Source organism: Rattus norvegicus, chromosome X (genome assembly GCF_036323735.1).
Source record: "Rattus norvegicus strain BN/NHsdMcwi chromosome X, GRCr8, whole genome shotgun sequence".
Taxonomy (NCBI): domain Eukaryota; kingdom Metazoa; phylum Chordata; class Mammalia; order Rodentia; family Muridae; genus Rattus; species Rattus norvegicus.
Genome location: NC_086039.1, coordinates 29,956,059 through 29,980,908, shown reverse-complemented (window position 1 = coordinate 29,980,908; position 24,850 = coordinate 29,956,059). Strand labels below are relative to the sequence as shown.

At 38.0% G+C, this 24,850-nt stretch overlaps 1 protein-coding gene across 7 annotated transcripts in view; it reads right to left on the bottom strand.

Annotated features, from left to right (window-relative positions):
- The window catches only part of Frmpd4 (FERM and PDZ domain containing 4), a 647,084-nt gene that overhangs the window by 406,009 nt on the left and 216,225 nt on the right, over positions 1-24,850 (bottom strand). For 2 of the 7 annotated variants that reach the window (XM_039099649.2, XM_017602000.3), the window contains exon 2: positions 16,094-16,190. The exons of the other annotated variants lie outside the window; for them this stretch is intronic. In XM_039099649.2, coding sequence (XP_038955577.1) covers positions 16,094-16,110 — 17 coding nt within the window. In that variant the 5' untranslated portion in view covers positions 16,111-16,190. The remainder of the gene's footprint in view (positions 1-16,093; positions 16,191-24,850) is intronic. 7 annotated transcript variants of the gene reach the window in all.

Sequence of the window (24,850 nt, the reverse complement as noted above, 5' to 3'; positions counted from 1 at the left end):
ACCAGACACACTCAAACTAATAGAAGAAAAACTAGGGAAGCATCTGGAACACATGGGCACTGGAAAAAATTTCCTGAACAAAACACCAATGGCTTATGCTCTAAGATCAAGAATCGACAAATGGGATCTCATAAAACTGCAAAGCTTCTGTAAGGCAAAGGACACTGTGGTTAGGACAAAACGGCAACCAACAGATTGGGAAAAGATCTTTACCAATCCTACAACAGATAGAGGCCTTATTTCCAAAATATACAAAGAACTCAAGAAGTTAGACCGCAGGGAAACAAATAACCCTATTAAAAAATGGGGTTCAGAGCTAAACAAAGAATTCACAGCTGAGGAATGCCGAATGGCTGAGAAACACCTAAAGAAATGTTCAACATCTTTAGTCATAAGGGAAATGCAAATCAAAACAACCCTGAGATTTCACCTCACACCAGTGCGATTGGCTAAGATCAAAAACTCAGGTGACAGCAGATGCTGGCGAGGATGTGGAGAAAGAGGAACACTCCTCCATTGTTGGTGGGATTGCAGACTGGTAAAACCATTCTGGAAATCAGTCTGGAGGTTCCTCAGAAAATTGGACATTGAACTGCCTGATGATCCAGCTATACCTCTCTTGGGCATATACCCAAAAGATGCCTCAACATATAAAAGAGACACGTGCTCCACTATGTTCATCGCAGCCTTATTTATAATAGCCAGAAGCTGGAAAGAACCCAGATGCCCTTCAACAGAGGAATGGATACAGAAAATGTGGTACATCTACACAATGGAATATTACTCAGCTATCAAAAACAACGAGTTTATGAAATTCGTAGGCAAATGGTTGGAACTGGAAAATATCATCCTGAGTGAGCTAACCCAATCACAGAAAGACATACATGGTATGCACTCATTGATAAGTGGCTATTAGCCCAAATGCTTGAATTACCCTAGATCCCTAGAACAAACGAAACTCAAGACGGATGATCAAAATGTGAATGCTTCACTCCTTCTTTAAATGAGGAAAAAGAATACCCTTGGCAGGGAAGGGAGAGGCAAAGATTAAAACAGAGACTGAAGGAACACCCATTCAGAGCCTGCCCCACATGTGGCCCATACATATACAGCCACCCAATTAGACAAGATGGATGAAGCAAAGAAGTGCAGACCGACAGGAGCCGGATGTAGATCGCTCCTGAGAGACACATCCAGAATACAGCAAATATAGAGGCGAATGCCAGCAGCAAACCACTGAACTGAGAATAGGTCCCCTATTGAAGGAATCAGAGAAAGAACTGGAAGAGCTTGAAGGGGCTCGAGACCCCAAAAGTACAACAATGCCAAGCAACCAGAGCTTCCAGGGACTAAGCCACTACCTAAAGACTATACATGGACTGACCCTGGACTCTGACCCCATAGGTAGCAATGAATATCCTAGTAAGAGCACCAGTGGAAGGGGAAGCCCTGGGTCCTGCTAAGACTGAACCCACAGTGAACTAGTCTATGGGGGGAGGGCGGCAATGGGGGGAGGGTTGGGAGGGGAACACCCATAAGGAAGGGGAGGGGGGAGGGGGATGTTTGCCCGGAAACCGGGAAAGGGATTAACACTCGAAATGTATATAAGAAATACTCAAGTTAATAAAAAAAAAAAAAAAGAAATTAAAAAAAAAAAAAAGAGAACGAGTGTTTTAGTGTAATATCCAAAAGAAGTATTTCATTTTGATAAGACATGTGATTACTAACAACTTAGATACAATGGCTGTACCCTGCTGCATTCATGCATTTAGTGTCTTAATTTTAGAATTCTAAAGCACACCTCATCACTGAAGTTAAGCACATATGTGAAATATTTAAGAAGAGTAAGAATTTCATTTCATTATTACCAAACTGTTACTTAATATTTCTTCTAAAAATACTCATTTATAATTTCACATGGATAACTAACTAAACATGGAATGAAAATGTTTTATCTACTCCAGATGGTGAATTTTACAATTCTGCATTTTAAAATTGATAAGTACAAAGATCCTTACACCCAAAGACCATGGAAATATATTAAAGACATAAAATATTAAAGACCCATTTTCAGGAATTCAGGTTCTGTAGTTTAGTTGGTCAAAGTGTCTGTCTAGTAAAAGCATATTTTCAAAAGAAAAGGAATATCATTTTTGATAATATCACATTTCTCCTACATCCTTGTGCCCAAACTGGATGAAGCAGGTTTTCATCAATAGGATTATATAATTAAACCAAATTGCCACAACCAGCCTGAATCACAATATCATCATAGCTATCCTCAATTAATTACCTGAAAAGAAAATGACACACTTTGATGGCAATGAAAAATATTACTTATGTTAATTACTTATCTCAGAAAATTGGATAAAACATCCCACATACTGTCATATCCTGTTTGTAAATGCCAAGTTGACTATTATGAATTAATGAAAATGTCTCTAAGATTTTTTTCTTGAAGGGATATTATATTATTCACAGAAATAATGGATGTAACTGTTTGAATCACTCAAATTATAATTTTTGAACAAAAAAATCCTCTAACGAAAGGGAAAATAACATGAAACTTGTTCCCTTTCTCAATAAAGAAGCAAAATAGCATGAATAGAGATTTAAAGATACAAATGCCAAGTTTGTCATAATAGGTTGTAGGCTACAGAGCTTTATAAGGCATTCTAAGCCTATAGAAGAGTGGAACTATGCATTAAAAGAGCATGATATACAGGTTTCAAAGAGTATGCTCCATAGAGGCTCATATGTTTAAGTGTTTAGTCTTAGTTAGTGGAAACATTTTGGAATGATCAGAAGGTGCGGCCTTGAAAGCACAACATACCCAAACTTATGAGACACAATGAAAGCTGTGCTAAGAAGAACATTCATAGCTGTGAGTGCCACCAAAAAGAAACTGGAGAGAGCATGCCCTAACAGCTTCTTGACAGAACATGTGATAGCTCCAGAACAACAATAACAAAAAGCAAATCTACCCAAGAGGAGTAGACAGCAGGATATAATCAAACTCAGATCTGAAGTCAACAATGTAGGAAAAAAGAACTATATAAAGAATCAACAAAACCAGGAGCTGGTTCTTTGAGAAAATCAACAAGATAGATAAACCCTTAGCTAGACTAACCAGGGGGGCATAGAGAGTATCCAAATTAACAAAATCAGAAATGAAAAGGGAGACATGACAACAGAAACTGAGAAAATTCAAAAAATCATCAGACTCTACTACAAAAGCCTATACTCAACAAAACTGGAAAATCTGGATGAAATGAACAATTTTCTAGACAGATATCATGTACCAAAATTAAACCAGGATCAAATAAACTATCTAAACAGTCCCATAACTCCTAAAGGACTAGAAGCAGTCATTAAAATCTCTCAGCCAAAAAAAGCCTAGGACCAAATAGGTTTAGTGCAGAATTATATCAGACCTTCAAAGAAAACCTATTACTAATACTTCTCACATTATTCCACAAAGGTAAACAAAAGCTACACTGTCCAATTCATTGTTTGAAGCCACGATTGCTCTTATACCTAACCCACAAAAAGGCCATACGAGAAAAGAGTATTTCTGAACACTCTACTTCATGAATATTATATTACTTAAAAATACTCAATAAAATTCTGACAAACTGAATTCAAGAACACATCAAAATTATTATTCACTATGATCAGGTAGGCATTATCCCAGGGATTTAGGGTGGGTTCAATATACAGAAACCCATCAGTTTAATCCACTACCTGAACAAACTCAAAGGAAAAAAAAACATGATCATCTCATTAGATGCTGAGAAAGTATTTGACAAAATTCAACACTGCTTAATGATAAAAGTCTTGGAAAGATCAGGAATTCAAGGCCCATAACTAAACATAGTAAAAGCAATATACATCAAACTAAATGGAGAGAAACTTGAAGCATTCCCACTAAAGTCTGGGTCTAGACAAGGCTTCCTACTCTCTCTCTACCTACTCAATATAGTACTTGAAGTCCTAGCCAGAGCAATTAGAAAGTAAAAAGAGGTCAAAGGGATAAAAATTGGAAAGGAAGAAGTCAAAATATCAACTAGTTGCAGATAATATGATAGTGTTATAGTGACCCCAAAATATTCCACCAGTAAACTCCTAAACCTGATAAACAACTTCAGCAAAGTGGCTGGATATAAAATTAAATCAAACAAATCAGTAACCTTCCTCTGCTCAAAGGAAAAACAGGCTCAGAAAGAAATTAAAGAAAGAAAACCCTTCACAATAGTCCCAAAATAACATAAAATACCTTGGTGTGATGCTAATGAAGCAAGTGAAAGATCTGCATGACAAGAACGTCAAGTTTCTGAAAAAAAATAAAGTGACAAAGATCTCAGAAGCTGGAAAGATCTCCCAAGCTCATGGATTGGCAGACTTAATACAGTAAACATGGCTATCTTGCCAAAAGCAATCTACAGATTCAATGCAACCTCCATCAAAATTTCAACTCAATTCTTCATAGAGTTAGAAAGAGCAATTTGCAAATTCATTTGGAATAATGAAAAATTTAGGATAGGTAAAACTATTCTGAACAATAAAAGAACTTTTGGGGGAATCTGACCTCAACCTGTATTACAGAGCAGTAGTGATTAAAAATGCAGGGTTTTGGTACAGAGACAGGCAAGTAGATCAATAGAAGAGAATTGAAGACCTAAAAATGAACCCACACACCTATGGTCACTTGATCTTTGACAAAGGAGCTAAAACCATGCAGTGGATAAAAGAAAGTCTGTTCAACAAATGGTGCTGGTTCAACTGTTGGCCACCAGGTAGAATGCAAATCAATCCATTCTTATCTCCTTGTAAACAGCTCAATTCCAAGTTGTTCAAGGACCTCTACATAAAACCAGATACACTAAGACTGATAGAAGAGAAAGTTGGGAGGATCCTGGAACAAATTGACACAGAGCATATTTTCCTGAACAGAACAGCAATGGCTTATGCTCTAAGTTCAACATTAGACAAATGGGGCCTCATTAAATTGTAAAGCTTCTGTAAGGCAAAGGACACAGTCTATAGGAAACAATGGCAACTGTCAGTTTGGGAAAAAATCTTTAACAATCCTACATTCAATAGAGGGCTCATATCCAATATATACACAGAACTGAAGAAGTTAGACTCCAAAGAATCAGATAACCCTATTAAAAATAGGGTACAGATCTGAAAAAAGAAATTACCAACTGTGGAATATCGAATGGCAAAGAAGCACCTAAAGAAATGTTCAACACCCTCAGTCATCAGGGAAACGCAAATCAAAACAGCCCTGAGATTCCACCTCACACAAGTCAGAATGGCTAAAATCAAAAACTTAGGTGACAGTGGACGCTGGTGAGGATGTAGAGAAAGAGGAACACTCCTCCATTGTTGGTGGGATTGCAGACTGGAACAATGACTCGCGAAATCAGTCTGGAGGTTCCTCAAAAAATTGGACAAAGTAATACCTGAGAACCCAGCTATACATCTCCTGGGCATATACGCAAAAGATGCTCCAACATATCACACGAACACATGTTCATAGCTGGATTATTTCTTTTTCATCTTTATTAACTTGAGTATTTTTTATTTACATTTCGATTGTTATTCCCGTTCCTGGTTTCCAGGCCAACATCCCCCTAACCCCTCCTCCTCTCCTCTATGGGTGTTCCCCTCCCAATCCTCCCCCCATTACCATCCTCCCCCCAACAATCACGTGTACTGGGGGTTCAGTCTTGGCAGGACCAAGAGCTTCCCCATCCACTGTTGCTCTTACTAGGCTATTCATTGCTACCTATGCAGTTGGAGTCCAGGGTCAGTCCATGTATAGTCTTTGGGTAGTGGCTTAGTCCCTGGAAGCTCTGGTTGGTTGGCATTGTTGTTCACATGGTGTCTCAAACCCCTTCAAACTCTTCCAGTCCTTTCTCTGATTCCTTCAACTGGGGTCCCTTTCTCAGTTCAGTGGTTTAATGATGGCATTTGCCTATGTGTTTGCTGTATTCTGGCTCTGTCTCTAAGAAGAGATCTACATTCAGTTCCTGTCAGCCTGCACTTCTTTGCTTCATCCATCTTATGTAGTTTGGTGGCTGTATATGTATGGGCCACATGTGGGGCAGGCTCTGAATGGGCGTTCCTTCTGCCTCTATTCTAAACTTGGCCTCCCTATTTCTTCCCAAGGGTATCCCTATTAAAGAAGAAGTGAAGCATTCGCATTTTGGTCATCCTTCTTTTTTTTTCTTTTTTTTTTTTTCGGAGCTGGGGACCGAACCCAGGGCCTTGCGCTTCCTAGGCAAGCGCTCTACCACTGAGCTAAGTCCCCAGCCCCTGGTCATCCTTCTTGAGTTTCATGTGTTCTATGCATCTAGGGTAATTCAAGAATTTGGGCTAATAGCCACTTATCCATGAGTGCATACCATGTGTGTTCTTCTGTGATTGGGTTACCTCACTCAGGATGATATTTTCCAGTTCCTTCCATTTGCCTATGAATTTCATAAAGGCATTGTTTTTGATAGCTGAGTAATATTCCATTGTGTAGATGTACCACATTTTCTGTATCCATTCCTCTGTTGAAGGGCATCTGGGTTCTTTCCAGCTTCTGGCTATTATAAGTAAGGCTGCTATGAACAGTGGAGCATGTGTCTTTGCTATATGTTCCCCATTTGGGTACATGCCCAAGAGAGGTATAGCTGGGTCCTCAGGTAGTTCAATGTCCAATTTTCTGAGGAACCTCCAGACTGATTTCCAGAATGGTTGTACCAGTCTGCAATCCCACCAACAATGGAGGAGTGTTCCTCTTTCTCCACATCCTCGCCAGCATCTGCTGTCACCTGAGTTTTTAATCTTAGCCATTCTCACTGGTGTGAGGTGAAATCTCAGGGTTGTTTTGATTTGCATTTTCCTTATCACTAAAGATGTTGAATATTTCTGTAGGTGTTTCCCAGTCATTCAGCATTCCTCAGCTGTGAACTCTTTGTTTAGCTCTGAACTCCATTTTTTAATAGGGTTGGTTTGACTCCCTGCGGTCTAACTTCTTGAGTTCTTTGTATATTTTGGATATAAGCCCTCTATCAGTTGTAGGATTGGTAAAGATCTTTTCCCAATCTGTTGGTTGCCGTTTTGTCCTAACCACAGTGTCCTTTGCCTTACAGAAGCTTTGCAGTTTTATGAGATCCCATTTCTCAATTCTTGATCTTAGAGCATAAGCCATTGGTGTTTTGTTCAGGAAATTTTTTCCAGTGCCCATGTGTTCCAGATGCTTCCCTAGTTTTTCTTCTATTAGTTTGAGTGTGTCTGGTTTGATGTGGAGGTCCTTGATCCACTTGGACTTAAGCTTTGTACAGGGTGATAAACATGGATCGATCTGCATTCTTCTACATGTTTACCTCCAGTTGAACCAGCACCATTTGCTGAAAATGCTATCTTTTTTCCATTGGATGGTTTTGGCTCCTTTGTCAAAAATCAAGTGCCCATAGGTGTGTGGGTTCATTTCTAGGTCTTCAATTCTGTTCCGTTGGTCTATCTGTCTGTCTCTGTACCAATACCATGCAGTTTTTATCATTATTGCTCTGTAATACTGCTTGAGTTCAGGGATGGTGATTCCCCCTGAAGTCTTTTATTGTTGAGGATAGTTTTAGCTATCCTGGGTTTTTTGTTATTCCAGATGAATTTGCAAATTGTTCTGTCTAACTCTCTGAAGAACTGGATTGGTATTTTGATGGGATTGCATTGAATCTGTAGATCGCTTTTGGTAAAATGACCATTTTTACTATATTAATCCTGCCAATCCATGAGCATGGGAAATCTTTCCATCTTCTGAGATCTTCTTGAATTTCTTTCTTCAGAGGCTTGAAGTTCTTATCATACAGATCTTTCACTTGCGTGGTTAAAGTCACACCGAGGTATTTTATATAATTTGGGACTATCATGAAGTGTGTTGTTTCCCTAATTTCTTTCTCAGCTTGTTTCTCTTTTTTGCAGAGGAAGGCTACTGATTTATTTGAGATAATTTTATACCCAGCCACTTTGCTGAAGTTGTTTATCAGTTTTAGTAGTTCTCTGGTGGAACTTTTGGGATCACTTAAATATACTATCATATCATCTGCAAATAGTGATATTTTGACGTCTTCTTTTCCAATCTCTATCCCCTTGATCTCCTTTTGTTGTCTGATTGCTCTGGCTAGAACTTCAAGAACTATATTGAATAAGTAAGGAGAGAGTGGGCAGCCTTGTCTAGTCCCTGATTTTAGTGGGATTGCTTCGAGTTTCTCTCCATTTAGTTTAATGTTAGCGACTGGTTTGCTGTATATGGCTTTTACTATGTTCAGGTATGGGCCTTGAATTCCTATTCTTTCCAGGACTTTTATCATGAAGAGGTGGTGAATTTTGTCAAATGCTTTCTCAGCATCTAATGAAATGATCTTGTGGTTTTTATCTTTCAGTTTGTTTATATAATGGGTTATGTTGATGGTTTTCCATATATTAAACCATCCCTGCCCCTGTGTGCCTGGGTTGAAGCTTCCTTGGTCATGGTGGATGATTGTTTTGATGTGCTCTTGGATTCGGTTTGCAAGAATTTTATTGAATATCTTTGTGTCGATATTCATAAGGGAAATTGTTCTGACGTTCTCTTTCTTTGTTGGGTCTTTGTGTGGTTTGGGTATAAGAGTAATTGTGGCTTCATAGAAGGAATTCAGTAGCGCTCCATCTGTTTCAATTTTGTGGAATAGTTTGGGTAGTATTGATATGAGGTCTTCTATGAAGATCTGATAGAATTCTGCACTGAACCCATCTGGACCTGGGCTCTTTTTGGTTGGGAGACTTTTACTGAAAGCTTCTATTCCTTTAGGAGTTATGGAGTTGTTTAAATGGTTTATCTGTTCCTGATTTAACTTCGGTACCTGTTATCTGTCTAGGAAATTGTCCATTTCTTGCAGATTTTCAAGTTTTGTTGAATATAGGCTTTTATAGTAAGATCTGATGATTTTTTGAATTTCCTCTGATTCTGTAGTTATGTCTCTCTTTTCATTTCTGATTTTGTTAATTTGGACACACTCTCTGTGTCCACTCGTTAGTCTGGCTAAGGGTTTATCTATCTTGTTAATTTTCTCAAAGAACCAACTTTTGGTTCTGTTGATTCTTTCTATGGTCCTTTTTGTTTCTACTTGGTTGATTTCAGCTCTGAGTTTGATTATTTCCTGCCTTCTACTCCTCCTGGCTGCATTTGCTTCTTTTTCTTCTAGAGCTTTTAGGTGTGCTATCAAGCTGCTGACATATGCTGTCTCCTGTTTCCTTCTGCAACCACTCAGAGCTATGCGTTTTCCTCTTAGCACAGCTTTCATTGTGTCCCATAAGTTTAGGTATGTTGTACCTTCATTTTCATTAAATTCTAAGAAGTCTTTAATTTCTTTCTTTATTACTTCTTTGACCAAGTTATCATTGAGTAGAGCATTGTTCAACTTCCATGTATATGTGGGCATTCTTCCCTTATTGTTGTTGAAGACCAGCTTTATCCCGTTTTGGTCTGATTGGACGCATGGGATTATTTCTTTCTGTATCGATTGAGGCCTGTTTTATGACCAATTATATGGTCAATTTTGGAGAAAGTACCCTGACGTGGTGAGAAGAACGTTTATCCTTTTGTTTTAGGTTAGAATGTTCTATAAATATCTGTTAAGTCCATTTGGTTCATGACTTCTCCTAGTCTGTCTATGTCTCTGTTTAATTTCTGTCTCCATGATCTGTCCATTGATGAGAGTGGGGTGTTGAAATCTCCTACTATTATTGTGTTAGGTGCAATGTATGCTTTGAGCTTTAGTATGGTTTCTTTTATGTATGTAGGTGCCCTTGTATTTGGAGCATAGATATTTAGGATTGAGAGTTCATCTTGGGGGATTTTTCCTTTGATGAATATGAAGTGTCCTTCCTTATCTTTTTGGATGATTTTTAGTTGAAAATTGATTTTATTTGATATTAGAATGGCTACTCCAGCTTGCTTCTTCAGACCATTTGCTTGGAAAGTTTTTTCCAGCCTTTTGCTCTAAGGTTGTGTCTGTCTTTGTCTCTGAGGTGTGTTTCCTGTAGGCAGATGCATTACTTATAATAGCCAGAAGCTGGAAAGAACCCATATGTCCTTCAACAAAGGAATGGATATGGAAAATGTGGTACATTTACACAATGGAGTAGTACGCAGCTATTCAAAACAATGTCTTCATGAAATTTTTAGGCAAATTGATAGAACTGGAAAATATCATCCTGAGTGGGATAATCCAGTCACAAATGAACATAAATGGTATGCACTCACTGATAAGTGGATATTAGCCTAAAAGCTCACAATGCCCAAGATACTTAGATAGCTTAGAAGGAAGGAAAACCAGGGTGTGGATGCATGAGTGGAGAAGAGCCTAAGGAAAGAGAGGTCCAGCAACAGGCCCAAAGTACGATCCAGCTCAAGGGGAGGCCCCAAGGCCTGACACTACTAGTGAGGATAAAAGCTTTTCACTGTTGATCCAGCACCGTGCATGCCATGACTGCCACTGTTTCCCCACCATAATGATCACAGACTAGCACTGTGAAACTGTAATCAAGCTTGAAGTTAAATGCTTCCTTCTATAAGTTACTTTGGTTATAATGTCTCAGCACAGAAATTGAACAGTAACTAAGACATGTACATACCATTAAGAATCAGTTACCCAAAAGTTAACTGTAGTGGTGATGAGTCTGCCAAATGTAACGATATGGTGATGGGTATACCCTTGGAACATTTCAGCAGGGATATACACTCAGTGGAAGATGAGCCTGAATCCAGGCAAAGGGCTTGTGTTTGTCTTGCCGTCCATTCTTCATTTACATTCTCAGAAGGAAATCTCAGTTTGTTTTGTACTTTCAAAACTTTATTATCTTAAGTAATACTCTTTATTCTCTGGCAATTATTGTGATATTCCACTCATGATAAATTTCATTCACAATAACTATCCTGACTCTAATAATATAGAAAATACATTCTTACTGGTTTGTTTTTCTACAATTAGTTTCAAATTCTACAATAGTGTGAGTCACTCATACTCTTAGAAGAGTTCAGATATTTAAAAACATTTTAAAAGAAATGTATTCCAAAGTCAAATTATACTCAAAGCTCAAGAGAATTAGTAAAGGAACTTCATTTTTCTTAATAACTTCTTGCTCATAAATCAGCTTACTAACGTACTTGGGGGAGTTTTTTTTTCTAGTGTAAGGAACTGAATTGGGGGTTTTGTGCTTACCAGACAAGCTTTCTATCAGTGAAGTACATATTCATCCTTTAGTGAATACTTTCTATAAATTCAGAGAGAACGTTATATGACAGCTCTTTGTCATATTTCTAAACCATAAGGATACCATAGATTTCAGTGTTCTGAAAGGCTAGGAATAATGACAGTGTTTTATTAATGTGAACACATTTAGTGTTCAATATAGTATATAATTAGCAGGGTAGAACTAAATTGGCTGAACCAGTGAGAGATTTGTTCTCAATTCTCCAAGTCTTCCGGTACGTCACAAAACACATACCCATGGCACAAAAAGTAGACTTACTCCCTAGGGAATTGGCAAAGGCTGACAAAACTCAAGTACATGGAGAATTCCATACATTTCCCAATTGTTCAAGATTCACCATCATTAGCTTTGGTCAGTAGTTCACAAACACAGAGAAGCCCATTGCTACCATCACCTGAGTCTGATTCATTGGGAAAAATACAGAGAAACTCTAACTAGTGACAAAAAAATTAAGAAAAAAAGAGAGTGCCTTCTCAAACCAATCTGAGGTTGAGTGGAAGAGCAAGCGTGAAGACATTCATAAGCAGACCTCTTGAATGTGTCCACCCCTTGCTCTCATGCAGTGTCCTCACTGGCTCCCCAGTATATCTTCCCATCAGTCTTCCATTGGCTCTCACTGAATATCCCCTGGGAAGACATCTACCATCCTTCCTACATATTTTCACCAGGCTTAACTAATCTCTTCATACAATCAAGAACATCTTTAAAGGGATTTCTATTACTATTCTGCCATATTGTGTGATCTAGGAAAGGAGTGGGTCAAAGAAGAATTTCTGATGGGGAATTACTCCCCCACCCCTACTATGCTTGACCGGAAGAGGCAGATGCTTACTAAGACACATCCAGCATTTGGACACTAATAAAGACTAAAAACTGTACGTACATATATGGTTGTATTTACTGAAAATAAATATATTTTTAAAAATCAGAAAAAGACTCCATAGGAAGTTAGTTTTCCTAGTCTACAATGGTCACTGAATTTGTACAAAATCAGAAAAAAAAATAAATGCATGCTCACTGTCCAAGGAACTGTTGTACTTGTTTTATTGAAATAAGTTGAGTTCTATTTCAATAATTAGTATTAGGAAATCATAAAATGCCCTCCTCCTCTACTTCATAATGAGGGTGAATAATAAGGAACAGGGCTTGGTTTTGACAAAGCTCACAAGTAGGGATCTGGGAGAGAAAGCAGAGAAGAGAGCAAAACTGAGTATCAAAGGGTAGACTAATTAATTCGAGGGCAGGCTGACTAGGAACTGAAAAGGCCAGGGTAGAAGCAAGGAAGAAAGAGAAGTGGGCAGAGGAAAGGGAGAGGAAAAACAGATGAGAGGAGAAATGAGAATGAGAGCTTTAACATTTACTGAAACTAATGGGAATTGATGGACAGTATTCCAAGAATTTGCAGAAAATTTGACAATAGAACCCCTTTCCCCTGACACACAAACACCACATATTGACAGGTCTTCAAGACCTTCAGGAAAATCCGAAATTATTTTGCAAGGGCTCTTAGGATTGCATTTGTGATTTCTTTAATGGCACACCCTACTGAGGTAAGCCTTCAGGCAAGAGTAAACAACCCAGATTGTCAGGATGATCTGTACTAAGAGACTTCATAGAAAGACAAAATGAATAAGGCACAAACACAGGCCATTTCTGAGCCCGTTTTGGGCAGTCACTCTTAACATTAGTCATATACTATGCTTTAGAATTCCACATTAAATTAAGAGACTAAATATATGTATACAGTGTCAAACAACACTGTACTTTCTCTGGAAAGATACAATGTTCCTTATGAATGAAGATGACTTAGGCACACAGGGACTGCAGGGAAAGCTGAGTTTAGGCTTTGTACATGAACTTAAAAAGGAGGTGTTGTTGAGGTCTTGACACTAACGTCATTTCATCCAAAGAAACAACAAATGTAGAAAACCAACAGATCAGCATCATTAGGGTTTGCTACCATGATATGGGATGAAGCATGTGTAGGTAAAAGACACTGATGTGTAGAAAGAGGTCAGCGACAACTTCACTCATCCCCAAATGTACAAAACAATGGCCATACAAACTGCAATAAACTCTGGCATTCTCCTTATCAATCCTGGGCACTTTGCAGGAGCAGGCAGATGGTTCTGCTCTTTCTTTAATCTGCCTTCTTCTCTTTGCTTTCCATCCCCTCTGGATATTCCTCCCAACTCTATAACCCCCTCTCCCACTTAACAATAGCTCCCTTCACATTCCTGGATGTTCATAACCTTGACCTCTTTTCTGAGTTCTAGACCCAGATTTCCCACTGGCCTGCTGGGTCCAGCCAGATGGAAATCTGCTGACACTTCTCAATTAGCAGGGCCCAAAATGAGTCCTTTTGGAAGAAGTCTGCAGCACTGGCCCACTCTGTGAATGAGGAAATGGAAGTATATGGGTTATTCCTCCAGTTCAAAGTCACTGTGCAATTAGTAACAAATAGAAGTTTGGCCGTGAGCTCCTACTTCCATATCTCATCCCCATCTCATTGATCTGTCTCCCCTCAAGCTTACTCAGTTCCCTGATCCCATATTCCCATACCTGTTGGCCATCTCTAGTGTAGCCAGGGAAAATGATTCAGTAGTCTATCATCTCTAAGACTCTCATCTTTTCTCCATGAGGTTGGTATGCATGGCTCTCAAGCTCAATCAGAGTGGAAGCGCCACTGCACGATACATAGCAAGTAAAAGCTATAGACTCCAGACCCAGTCTTTCTTGATCCAAAGCTAAATTCTACCTCATTCTTGCTGCGTGCTCTAAGAAAGTTCATATTTGCTTTTCCACTCTACAATATAAAGTAAGTGGTTATAATGACACATGGCTTCACTGTAAGGAAATAACATATGTAAAGTGGGTGTACTGTTCATGTTACATGAAAATCAACTTGTTCTGGTTTGGTTCTGTGAGTCTCTACAATTTGAGCATTACTTTCTTATTAACTATAGTTCTTAAGATATATAGCATCCCTACAAGAATGACCTGGATCTGCTCTATAAGTAGTTTCTTCCTGTTCTTCTGCCTCAGATATTTTCCCAAATATTTCCTCAGCTTGCTAGAGCTTTACCAGTCTCTAATTTTGGGGCACATAGTAGATAAAGTTGCCATCTATAACCAGGTCCCATTAAAAAAAGACTCATGTTGTAGGCTGGCCTCAAACTAGGTATGAAGCTTAGCATGGCCTTAAACTTCAAGTTTTTCTGCCTCCCCCACTCTTGTGCTACACACACACACACACACACACACACACACATATATATACATATATATATATGTATATATATGTATATATATACATATATATATATATATATATATATATATATATATATATATATATATATATAACTGTGACTGTTATCAAACTCCAGGGCTTCATGAATACTGGTCTAGCACTCTACCACAGGAGATAGACCTTTCAATTCCTATCATTATAAGGCATCATGGCTAGAATCAAATAACCTCCATTGACCCCAACAAAGGGATGGGTAAAGATCATGATGCCTGGATTTGAATTTTCTGCTCTTTTATGTAAAGTTGTGACCCATGTAACCAGCCTGTACTTAAAATCCTGGTGCACATATGTAGCTCACAGAGACTGCGGCAACATGCACAGGGCCAGCATAGGTCTGTACTAGCTTGGATTTTAGAGTTGAAAGAAGTGGAAACATGTCCTCATTTCCAACTCAGAGGCTATCTTTAACCAAAAGACACTTGCAAATGAAAAAAGCAGTTTTCTCCAAAGTAGTCTTACTGGGAAAACCAACCACTTTTTAAAGAGTAGGGTCCATGACCAACAGTAGATGACCAACAGAAAATGAGCTCGATAATAGTTTCAGGGGTTCTTTGCCTCATAATATTAAGTCAGAATACCTTATTGGTTTTTTAGCTTTAGTGTATATATTATGGCTTCTGGTTTTATGTTTTAATGGGACCCATAGGTGTGAATTTGTATATTTGCATCTCCATGTGTTTCTTGTGCTTTTCCTTAGGCTCCTTTTTTCTTTTGGTTGTTTTGTCCTACTCCAATTTGTTTGTCTTATCTTTATTATTTTATTATTGCCCTTTAGATTCCTTATTGTTTTCTAAAGAAAGATTGAGAGGGTATAGATCCATATGGGATGGGGGAGGGGAAGAACTGGGATGATTAGAGGGAGGGGAAATTGAAACTAGAATATATTGCTTAGAAAAAAATTTTCAATAAAAGAAAAATAAAATAAATACTCCTGGGGGAGAGAGAGAGAGAGAGAAGAGAGAGAGAGAGAAGCATTGTAATGTACCTAAGCCCAAGTATATACTATTACAAAGTAAGTGGTAAGTGGCCCGTGACATAATTCATGAATGTTTGCTTTAGTTTGACAAACGTCAAGTTTTATTATACTGAAAGTCAGTTCTAAGGAAACAGATTCACCAAAATACAGAGGTAACATTACCTTTTGATAATTCATTGTTTTTTATTTATTTATTTTTGTTTTTATATAATAAGGGCAGAAAGCAATTCTATGTGGCCTTCCAGCCTTAATTCTGAAGGCCCACAACATTCTTATTTTTATTTTGAAAACCCATCAATATATCAGAAAGGGGACATGACCTAAAAGCCTCTTGAATCAAGGCCTGGTCACTGCACTGTTTGGAGACATGAAAAGGACACAAAGTGATGTGAGGGACAATCATAAAATCCAACCAGTAGAAGCGAATGGAATAAAGAAATGAAAGCTTAAAAGTAAGGGTCAGACAGAGTTCAAGCCTTGGAGCTGTCACTTACCAGCTGTGTGACCTCATGCCACTGAACTGCTCTGTGCCTCAGTTTCCTGAACTGTAAGTGGGGACACTAATGCCTGTCTCATAAAACAGCAGAGTGCCTGAAAAATAACAAATACTCAGTAAATGGTGTATGTTAATGATAATAACAGCAACAACAATAATAGTTTGGGAAAACAAATTTGACCTTTTCTTCAGCATCATTTATCAAATTATAATTTATTTAGATTTGAATAGAATCTAAATCTTTGCAGTGAAGTAAATAATCAAACACACTAGGACCACCTTTCTTCATGCTTCCCTCCCCTGTATCCTTTTTTTCTGACCAATGTTTTAGTTCATTTCTTACAATGGTGTATTGCTAAGATATTGATTCATGCCATGACAATAAAACAAGATGTTTGGGAGAGCAAGTCTTCATGAAGAATAGACCTGATCACAGAACATGAGGTTGATAAAACTTGAAATATGAGAGCCTCGAATCAGATTGTTGTACACATTTTAAAACAAAAATTACCTTGAAAACAAAAGCTTATATCACTGATCTAAGTTGAGAACTAGATCCTGAAACTCACTAATGAGAGGTTCACACTGTTTTGGGGGTAAACTATGCACTAGCTCCTGTCTAACCTTTCACTATTATAATATTATAATATCTAATATAATAATATAATTGCCACCTACAAAGGACATAGAACAGAGTAGTCAGGTTACAAGGGAAAAATCTAATAATGTTTTGTGTTTGGAGCAATGGCTCAGTATGTAAAGTACGTAATGCTCAAGGATGGGTACCTGAGTTCAAATCCCAGAACTTCCTTAAAACTGGACAGGTTAGCATGTATCTATAATCTCAGAGCCCCTATGAGAAATTGAGAGGCTGAGAAAGAAGAATCCCTGGAAGCTGTTAAGGCAGGTTAGGGTTGCAAAAAGAGTGGGAAAGTACCTCTGTGAAACATGGTAGAAAGTGGACTAATAAATGTATCCAATCATTGGTGTCTACACATATGCTCTAGCATGCTAATACCTACACTCATACAAATCAATGCACACACACATTCAAACACATATGCACACACATAAAGATTTAAAATATCTAATAATGATCAAGAAGTTTATAATTTTGTGTTGGGCTACATTCATAGCTACACTGAAGCAGTTGTAGCCTGTAGGTGATGGCTTGACTGCACCTGAAAATAAGGTCTAGTTCTCTAGGCAACAGTTTGACCATTGAAATTGCTGCTCAGCTTGACTATGATGGCAATTTCACATGACAATTTCACAAGGCAAAGTAAAACACAGTGGTCAGAAGGGTTTAGGGCCTACTAGATTTCAATGTGGATGTGAATAACAGAACTCTTAAATGTGCAAACGAACAAGATGTCAAAAAATATTAGTTTATAAAAAGGGTTTTAAAACTATAAAATGCAAGAAATTCAGAGAAGAAAAATAGTGTGGACCTTGTCTTACTAAAGTATAAGGCTGTGAATATAGTTCAGTGTCAGAGTACTTGCCTAGTATGTGTGAGACCATACATATTTCAATTCCCAGTGCTTGAGAGTACAGATATTTTGAAGTTAGGAGATACTGGCCGACTTATCAAGATCAGTCTTCACATATGTATCTCAGATAAAGCACAGTTTCTAGACAACCTTCAGAACAGAAATTGCTTTTTTTTCATAGCCCAAGTTGTTCTACAGTGTTCAATATAGTCATTGTCCATTTTGCTAAACAATTTCCTCCTCAAATAAAAACCAATATTTACTTTTCCCAAATGCCTATCCCCCTCTCCTCTCTCATAGAAGTCCAGTTTCTTTCTTTATTCTTTGCCAATATTTATAGACCTTTTGCTGTAACGAAATGTACATACAAATAACATGTCATGTCTTAAAAACTGTTGAGTATTAAAAACGTCATATTCTCTTTCACTGAAAAAATATGAACTCTGTGGGATGGATAACTTTCAGAACACACTAAGCACTGTGCAATCAATCAGCCTGTACCATACACTGTAGCATAATCGGCCATCTAAGAACTAAGGCCTTATGTGCCATGAGTGGAAAGCTTGATTGGAGAAGCACATTGAAGTACTACCATAAAATTGCAGTTGGTCAAGAAGAATGATACCAAGGAAAGGTGGAATTAAACTTTTGCAATGGATAAACGAAGGCAGAGATAACAGGATACATGGATGAGATGCTCCAGCCAAAAGTCAGAACCTGTCCTGAATGAATTGAATGTAGTTCCTGAGGATAATATTCATTGTTCTCTAGCCTCCAATGCATATGCATATACTCATGTACTCACATACACATGAACATTCAGAACACACACACACACACACACACACACACACACACACACACACACACACACACGTCCTGAAAACTTTGTTGTAAAGGAAGAACCTAACACCCATGTCATATCAGAAAAGCAATAAAACCATAATGAACTACTTTAACCAGTTGTCCTGATTGACTTTCATTCATCATACCCACTGATCTACTGCTGTGCTAATCTGAGCTGAGCTTATGAGCAACTATTATAAAGCCCTTGCATAGTCATTAAGCTCAAAGGCAGATGTGGTCATGACAGTTTCTTTACCTTAAACCCATATCCTGAACAAATTTTCTCTAAAGACACTTACAATGTGACATAACATAATCCTAGAATTTATGCATTCCTCTTAAACCTAACTCTATTTTTTCTAGGAAGATATTTGTGGCTTCTGTCTGGGTTCTTTATTGACAACTCCATCCATATGGCCCAGTATTTCTGGATAGGGTCAATGATGATGATTTCAATTTTTGTGATTTTTCTTTTCAGTTGGAAAGATATTTAACTAACAGATAAACATTAACAGAATAGTATTGCTAATGAATACTTGCCCACAGAAAGACGATCTTTAATTTCAGAATTAATCATGAGGCAAGAAACGTATATTGAGGCATGGATTTAATGATAACCTTCACTTATTTGCATTTTAATTGCTCCAATTGCTTTCTTATTGGTCAAAGTGTTGGCAGATTTTCAGTGCTTCAAGGTATTTGGCATATGCTGGCCTCTTACAGCCTGTCCTCTTTCTGTTATCCACTTGTCATCCCCTCTGTGATAATATAAGTGTGATCTACAATCATCCAAGAGATATAACTCTGGATACGTCTGTGAGAGATTTTGTACTTCAGGTGATTGAGTTGGAAAAAAAAAGCCTGTTGTAAATCTGAGTGACATCATTCCATGGGCATGACAACTGGACTGTATCAAAAGGAAATGAGGAATTAGCATTCATTTTTCTCTGCTTCCTGACTCTGACCAGTTAGTTGTCTTATGCCCCCATGTCCAGGTCTTCCCTACTATCATAGATTGTATTCTATAAAACTGAAACTTAAAGTAAACCCTTCATCCTTTAAGTTGCTTCCTCTTGTGAGGGTCAAAGAAATGAGAAAAGAAATAAATTCACGCACACCCACATGCACATGCACAACATCTTCTAGCATTGAGTCCCATGCAAATGATGCTCCCCATGCTTCCCATTACTCTAAAGTCTAACCCTGCTCTTCTTACATATTCTTTATCTCTTAGGTTCAATCCATTGCTATATCCTACAAAAACTCAGAACAGTCACAGCTACAATGTTCACCCTTTTGAACCCTCTTTCTGTCCATGAAGCCAAAAAGGGGAAAAAAATCTTGGCTTTGAATTTGGGCATTTTTTCCTCTACCAGCTGTGTGCCCTTTCGGACTCAGCATGGGATTAGTTTGTTGATCTAAATCCAAAACGTTGTTAGTTTTCAAAAGTCCATCCAAGTTGGTATAGGGAAAGAGAGCTTGGCCTTTCTTCTGAGATCAGTCTACAAGTGCAAAATATTACAGTTCCCTGCACAGTGTCTGTATGCTAACTGATGGGACTCTAAGAATATTTATGTACAAGACACTTTTCTGGGCACCAGTTTCAGGAAAGATGTGTTCTCCTAGCCCTGGCTGGCAAATATTTCCTCTTCAAAGAAGGGTCTGGGACAGGAAAGACAGAATTCAGCTCTATGAATCCAAATCCTCATTATTACTTGAGGAGGCCCCAAAGAGAGACATAATTCTCCAAGAGCAGGGCTCCCTGGATGAGCATTAACAAGACCACTGCTGTTAGTAATATTCACGCAACCACTAGCAGGGGTACCAACTGCTAGATACAAAGAACTTTTAGGACTCTAATAACGTTCCCACTGACATTTAGACTCTGAAATGGCTTGTGTGCACCACTGGCTACAGTAGATGGAGATGAAACAACGTATGATGTATTATTAAAACCTTCAAATTTGAAGATGCCCTTGACTCTGATTGAAATTAAGATGGGCCATTGTTTTAGTCTCTGCCTTGTTTTTCCATTTTAAACTGAGAAAAATTAGAAACAATGAACAATGTTTGGAAATTCTGGCAACTAGTTCATGGGACACTAGAGCTTTTCTATTTGAAACCCTAACCAAACAATGACATCTGTGTCAAGATGCACATTTAAGCAAGTCAACTGGTTCCTCTGAATAACTTTGTAGCCAATGACTTTGTACCAATTAGATATGCAAGTGAGGTGACTAAGGCAAGAAACTCATAATGTTAGAGTTGACTGCAAACAATTTGAAGGGAACCTGTGATAGTGCAGCTTCATCACTTAGCACAATCCAATAGAGAAAGTGAGAACAAGAAAGGGTGACTGTGGAAGCAGCTGGAATGTGAGCACTCATCCTTCTGGTAGAATAGAATTATGAATGCTAGCCAAAGTATCTTAATGGAGGAATAAGACAGACTTGGAATCTATGCCCGCAGAATTCTGAGGGTACCCTATCTCTGATTTCAGAATGATGGCAGGATCAGACATGGTTAGTTCTTATATTGGAGGACAGACTTGGGATCTAAGGGACAGAGACTTCTTTCTATAAGATACTTTGATATTTTAGAGTAGAATAATCATTGCACTCCACACAACCATCTTTGTAGTCAAGAAGATGGCTCAACAGGTAAATGCACTTGCTGATCAGTGTGACAAACAGAGTTCAATTTCTGGGACTCGCATGATAATAAGAGAGAAGCAATTACTTCAAGTTGTACAAAAATCTACAAGTGCATGTGTACACACACACACACACACACACACACACACACATGCACACACACACAATACATACACGCACATGTAAATAGAAACAATTGAAAAATAACTTTAGAAAACTATAAGGCCTTTAAGAAGGCAGCAAACCTTACCCAAGCTCCAAGTCCACATATAGTTCTGCTGCACAAGAGCAGAATCAACTCCTTGAGTTGTCTGCAAGTGAAACAGGTATGGAACTTTATGACCTGCAAAATGTTCCTTGACCGCACTGTCCTACCTAGATGTGTATCTGAGGCATACTAAAGTTGTTCTGTATCTCTTATTCTTTGCAGACTGGGGCTTCTTGAGGGCAGTTTCTACCCCATGAAATAGCTGGAACGTAGCAGATATACAATACATGTCTACCCCACATTGCATTTGAAGAATTAGAATCCTTAGTTAATCAGCACAAGGATCAAAACTAATTTTGCAGTTACATATCTCTATAGAAGTGATCTATTAACCCACTAATAGGAGTATTGCAGATACCACTTTTCTGTGTACATAGGAGAAAGACTTGTGAAAAGATGGGGAAACACTTCTGAAGAATACATGATTGATATCAAGTACAGACTTGGAATATTATTGCACAGCATTCAGTACTCTCCTAGTACTTAACACTACCAATATTAAGAAACACTGTACCACCACCAATGCAGACTATTAACAAACACTGATTTCTGGTACCAGACATATGCCTTGATCTTTACATTTATCTGAAAAAAACACAGGGAGGGGGAGGAGAGCTGGAAGTAATTCCATTTGCATGCAGATTTAATTATGAGTGATAGTTCATATGTTTAAACTATTTTAATGCAGACTTATTATTTCCCTGAAACAAAAATGCAGGACCAAAATTGAGGGTGCAGCTTGCTGTCAAACATACTTTGCACTGAAAGATGATAATAATAACACAATAATATATAAATTAAAGCTTCTAAAAGGAGATGGCACTTTCTACCATGTCCTATAAGAGTACATGGTAGTATTATCCATTCTACTATACGTATAAACACGCAAAGGGCATATTCCTGGGAGCAGAGAACATGAAAGCACAGACTGTAGTTGTACCTTATGTATCTTGTCAGGAGAGTCCATTATCTAACGATCTGAGGAAACATATCTACCAACTGTATTTTCTTAAAGATTTATTAATTTTAATTTATGCATGTCAGTTTTGCATGTAGGAATGCCCATCATGTGTGTGCCTAGTACTCATAGATGATAGAGAATAGGGTCAGAACCCCTGTAGTTAAGGATGGCTGTGGGACACTACATAGTGCTGGGAAAACTGAACCAGAGTTCTCTGCAAGAGCAGCAAGTGCTGTTGACCATGGAGCCATCTCCCCAACTCCTATACCTATGTTCTTGAAACTAGGTATCACTACGGTTTCCAACCCAAAAAAAATATATTTGTAGATAACCACCATGACCAACTTTATAGGCCTACATTTGTTGACTCTAACCACGTACACATGTCACAAAGATTTCTCAATTGTAATTAAATTTCACCCCAAAGGTTTTGTCTGCTTGGCTTCTTAAATTATACAAGGAAGGATCATGAGTCTCACCTTTCTTCTAGGAAGTTATATCGACAAGTTTACCGAAATACAACCTTGAATTTGGCAAAAGGAATATAGTACACCAAGATTAAGTTATAATCTCAGATTTAATTCTCACAAATAGTTATACTTTATCCTTGAAGTGTTTCCTTTCCCAATCACTTGGACAGATGAAAATTCTTTTTGTTAGCACAGTTATTTGTCAAATGCTTTTTTTTTCCCATTAGGCATGGTGGCACATGCCTTTAATCCCGGTAACTAGGAGACAAAGGCAAGTAGGATCTCTGGAAGTTCTAAGGAACCCTGCGCTACATAGTAAATTCAAGTTCAGCGTGAGCTACATAATGAGAACCTGTATTTAATAAAGAAAGAGAAAGGTTATGGAGCTTGAGAGATGATTTAGCAATTAAGAGCATGGGCCACTTTTGCAGGATTTCATTCTCAATCTCTACATCTCAGCTGTCAACCACCTGCACTTCTAGTGTCAGGGGATGTGATGCCCTTTTATGGTCTTCCATGCACTAGACATAGATATCACACAGAGGAATACATGCAGGCATAACACCCATACATATTAATACACACACACACACACACACACACACACACACACACACGCACACACACACACACACACACACACACTTTTCTCATAATAAAAACTGTGGCTTTTTCTACTTTGGTTGAAATTCAGTTAACTTTCATCTTGAACGAAGAGCCCAAACAGAAACATATGCTAGCAGCTGCTGCCTTATAAAACATTTGAAATGTAGAATGTTCAGTGAACCTCAGGTAATGAATCATATATGCTTGCAAAATTTCAAGTACATAATTGCCTGTCCATAATAATTGTTGAAAATTAGCCAATTTCTGGAGTTTGTGCACATGGCTCATAAAAATGTCACTTTTTCTGGGATTCATAGGATTTATTTCAATTTGAAAACAAACAGATGTTTATCCTTAAATGAAGTAGAAAATTTAACACTTTTAAAACTTTTGGTACAATAATTATCGTTAAATATGGCACACATCTGTGGTTAGAAAAAAATATACTATGGTTCTTTAGTTCGATGGGAAAGCACACATTAGGGGTTGACAATTTGAGGGTACTTAAAATGCCTGGCAGTATTGGTACTCCATATAAAATAGGGAACTTAATAGGGATTGTATTTACTCTGAGTCCATATGTTGCTCTCAAGCTGCAAGGGCACCTTGCTTTGTGATGCAGTGTTCTAAGGGTAAACTCTTCAAGAAAAACCAAACAGAAAAGAGGTCCAATTAATGGCTTTTATTTTTATCTGTAAATGGTAAATTATGTTGCTAAGCAATTTAAAAATTCTATTTTTAAGAACTGCCAGGAGGAAAATTGCTTTCCGTATTCTCAATTAATACAAGCCCAAGATTCTGAAATTTAACATTAATTCCAATTGAAGTTTGTGTGAAAATAAAGAAACTACAATCTACCTGTTTCCTAGGAGGAAATTAATTTGGATAGAGACACGCAAGTGACTTAGTTCTGTAAATGTCCACACGTCATCTATCTCCGGAATACCTAGTGAGTAGACTTGATGAATACACACATTTCCTTAGATTTATTGAGCTATATTTTCTCAGGCTTGTTTGAAATCCACGAATACTAAATGGCAGGATAAAACGCCAAACTTTCTCCCCCATACAGATGCTCTTTAAGTTACCAATTCTTATCTTTTTAGATTTTTCATTAATTTTTAAAAACGTTTATGTATACGGGAGTTTAATCTACATGTATGTTCATACCCATGTATCTGTATAGTGCTCAGAGGGTCAGAAGAGGATGCTGAATTCTCTGGACCTGGAGTTAGAGGTGATTGTGAGCATCTGTGTGTGTATGTGCTGGGAACTCAACCTTGGTCTTCCACAGAATTGCTACTGATTTTAACCACTGATATGCCTCCCTGGGTCTTTTTACTTTTAATGTTGAAACATTACATTTATTAAACGATATTCAATATTCGCTTTGCTACTAAAAAGTCCCCTCCCCCTCTCTCTTTTGATAAGACAAACCTCACTGTGTAGCTGGGCTG